Source organism: Geospiza fortis, unplaced genomic scaffold (assembly GCF_000277835.1).
Source record: "Geospiza fortis unplaced genomic scaffold, GeoFor_1.0 scaffold370, whole genome shotgun sequence".
NCBI lineage: Eukaryota > Metazoa > Chordata > Aves > Passeriformes > Thraupidae > Geospiza > Geospiza fortis.
This window is the reverse complement of record NW_005054741.1, coordinates 11,041-12,947: the sequence shown is the minus strand read 5'-3', so window position 1 is coordinate 12,947 and position 1,907 is coordinate 11,041. Positions and strand designations below refer to the sequence as shown.

The 1,907-nt window shown below is 50.9% G+C and overlaps 1 protein-coding gene across 1 annotated transcript in view; it reads right to left on the bottom strand.

Annotated features, from left to right (window-relative positions):
- Nucleotides 1-185, bottom strand: part of LOC115949075 (olfactory receptor 51E1-like) — a 1,922-nt gene extending 1,737 nt beyond the window's left edge. The window contains exon 1 of the mRNA XM_031065355.1: nucleotides 7-185. Coding sequence (XP_030921215.1) covers nucleotides 7-185 — 179 coding nt within the window. The remainder of the gene's footprint in view (nucleotides 1-6) is intronic.
- Nucleotides 186-1,907: the final 1,722 nt, after the last annotated feature.

Below are 1,907 nucleotides of genomic sequence, written 5' to 3'. Positions count from 1 at the left end.
AAGTACATGGGCGCGTGCAGGCCGGGCTCGGCGCGCACGGCCAGCAGCACGGCGCCGTTGGCCAGCACGGCCAGCACGTAGGCCGAGCACAGCGCCGCGGCCAGCCAGGAGTGAGCCCCCTCCAGCCCCGGCAGGCCGGCCAGCAGGAAGGACGGGCTGAGCTCAGAGCTGTTGGAGAAGGGCATGGGCCTCTGGGACACTCATGCCCGGCCCGGGCGCCTCCTGCTGCGAGGGAAACACAAAGGGGACGTTTTATGAGCCCTTTCCCATGGCTCGGGATCCCACAGGGCCATTCTGGGGATTCTCAGAGCTGCCACACTGATGCACAGAGCTCCTCTCTGGGTTTTTTACCCCATTATGGCTCTGTGCAACAACATATGTACTGACAAAATGCTGACATTTGAATTCAGGAATTGCCTGAATTCTCTAAAAGGCAGAACACTGTAAAATCAACCTTTTCAATAATAAACCCATCAGCTGAACTTGTTTGCTTTTCTTCTTAAAGGACAAAATTAAAAATTATAACAAAAATCCCTGCAGATTTTTAGTGCTTTCTGTGGTACTTCAGTGCTGCCTGATTTTTTCCATATGTGCTGTGGTGGCCTGTCAGAAATGTGCTCGGTGAGGCTGGAGCTGGCAGTGCTGCCTCCCACGACCCAGCCCTCCCCAGAACAGCTCACAGGCACAGGAAGACATGGATCTTTCAAATGTTTCTGCACATACGAATTGGATTTTCATCCTCTGAAAAACATGTATGGAAAAAACAGAATATCTGTTAAAAAAAAAAATCTGATTATTTACCTTATTCTGTATTTGTAGATTTTCCAGCAGTGCTGTGATCCAAGGATAATGGCCTGAAGATACAGAAAAGGCTTTGCTTTAGGTACCTTTCTATTTTCAGGCACCAAGCCAGTACCTGGAAAAAACCCACCATCCCTCGTGCCCTGGGTGGGCAGCACAAGGTCAAGCTCAGCCTGAGCTTTCTGGTTATTCCTTTGTGCCCAATCTGTGCAAATCAACGATGCAAAGTGGCTTTATGGCAAGCTCTGCAGGTTATTAATGGAGTTATTTTATAAGTAATATTGGGTTGTGAAACATGGGGTTTTTACTGCACATCTGTGCTGAAGGACTGAAATAGCATCAGGCTTTATTCTCCTGATGTGGGGCTTTTCCATCTTGGATGTATAACAAGGAGCACTCACACTGTAGCTTTTTATACCCGATTTACACACAGTGTGGGAGGACTGCTGCTGTCACTGCGCCCAACATCTATTCCAGGGATGACGCTGTCAGCCAAGCGCTTGGATTGAGACACAAACGGAATGAACAAGGAGCCTCAGCAATCACCAGCAGGCACTGAGGCACCCCAGCTGCCAGCCCTGACGGAGTTACCTGAGTCCCACTGGGAAATTCTGCCCTCCTGATCATTTCCCTGAGGGAGTGGGGCTGTGAGACAGGCACTGAAACAACCCCTGGTGCTTCAGCTCATCTCTAGTTCTCTGGCACTGATAAATGTAGCCAGGTTTTCATGAGTGGCTCAGGATTTGGGATTGCTGAGCGGGTGCTGTGAGGGCCTCGATTTCTGCAGAGGTGGAGATGCATCCATGTCTTTGAAACACCAATAAATGCAGATTCATTTTCCTAGGGGGACCCAAGCAGCCACCCCAGCAGTAACCCAGAGAATCACTGAGGTTGGAAATCCAGGATCACTGAGCCCAGCCTTTGACCAATCCCCGCCTCATTAAAGAACCATGGAATGGTTTGGGTTTGGAGGAACCTTAAAATTCATCCAATTCCTTCTCCTGCCATGGCAGGGACCCCTCCCACTGTCCCCAGTGTCCAGCCTGGCCTTGGGCACTGCCAGGGATGCAGGGGCAGCCCCAGCTGCTCTGGGCACCCTGTGCCAG